At 61.4% G+C, this 632-nt stretch overlaps 1 protein-coding gene across 1 annotated transcript in view; it reads left to right on the forward strand.

Annotated features, from left to right (window-relative positions):
- The window catches only part of EMH_0027540 (uncharacterized protein), a gene marked incomplete at both ends in the record, with an annotated part of 2,882 nt that overhangs the window by 1,220 nt on the left and 1,030 nt on the right, over positions 1–632 (forward strand). The window contains 2 exons of the mRNA XM_013494045.1: positions 1–287; positions 451–630. Coding sequence (XP_013349499.1) covers positions 1–287; positions 451–630 — 467 coding nt within the window. The remainder of the gene's footprint in view (positions 288–450; positions 631–632) is intronic.

Below are 632 nucleotides of genomic sequence, written 5' to 3' on the forward strand. Positions count from 1 at the left end.
CAGCAGAAGCTGCTGCTGCTGCTGCTGCGGCTGCAGGCGTACTCCGAAAAGACAGCGACAGAAGCCTCCAGGCGCGGCCTGCTGCTGCAGCAGCAGGTGCAGCAGCAGCAGCAGCAGTTCTTGCTTCTTACAGCACCGGAGTGGACTTAGGCAGCAGCAGCAAAGAGCAGCAGCAAGAGAGCTTGGTGCTGCTGCCAACAGCAGCGCAGCAGGAAGCGTTTCTGCTGCTGGATCTGCTGCAGCAGCTGCAGCTGCATGCAGCCCCAAACGCTTTGCTGCCGCGCATCGTCCGTTTGCTGCTGCTGCATCAGAAGGCTCACAACATTTTAACCCCACAGGAACACTGCAGCAGCAGCAGCAGCAGCAGCAGCAGCAGCAGCGGTTGTTGCTGCTGCTGCTGCAGCACGAGAGCAATGCTTGCTGGCTGCTGTGCTCTGTGTGAGCATGCAGTCTCTCTTATACGCTGCTGCTGCTGCAGCAGCAGCCAACGCATGCGCGGCGATTTGCTGCCGCTGCTGCTGGTGCTGCTGCACTGCACCCCCGTTAGCAGCAGCAGCAGCAACAGCAGCAGCAGCAGCAGCAGCAGCAGCTACAGCAGCTGCTGCAGCGGCGTGCTGGAGCTGCTGCGGGTA

The sequence above is a fragment of the Eimeria mitis genome, genomic scaffold (genome assembly GCF_000499745.2).
Source record: "Eimeria mitis Houghton genomic scaffold, Emh_scaff1016, whole genome shotgun sequence".
Classification (NCBI taxonomy): domain Eukaryota; phylum Apicomplexa; class Conoidasida; order Eucoccidiorida; family Eimeriidae; genus Eimeria; species Eimeria mitis.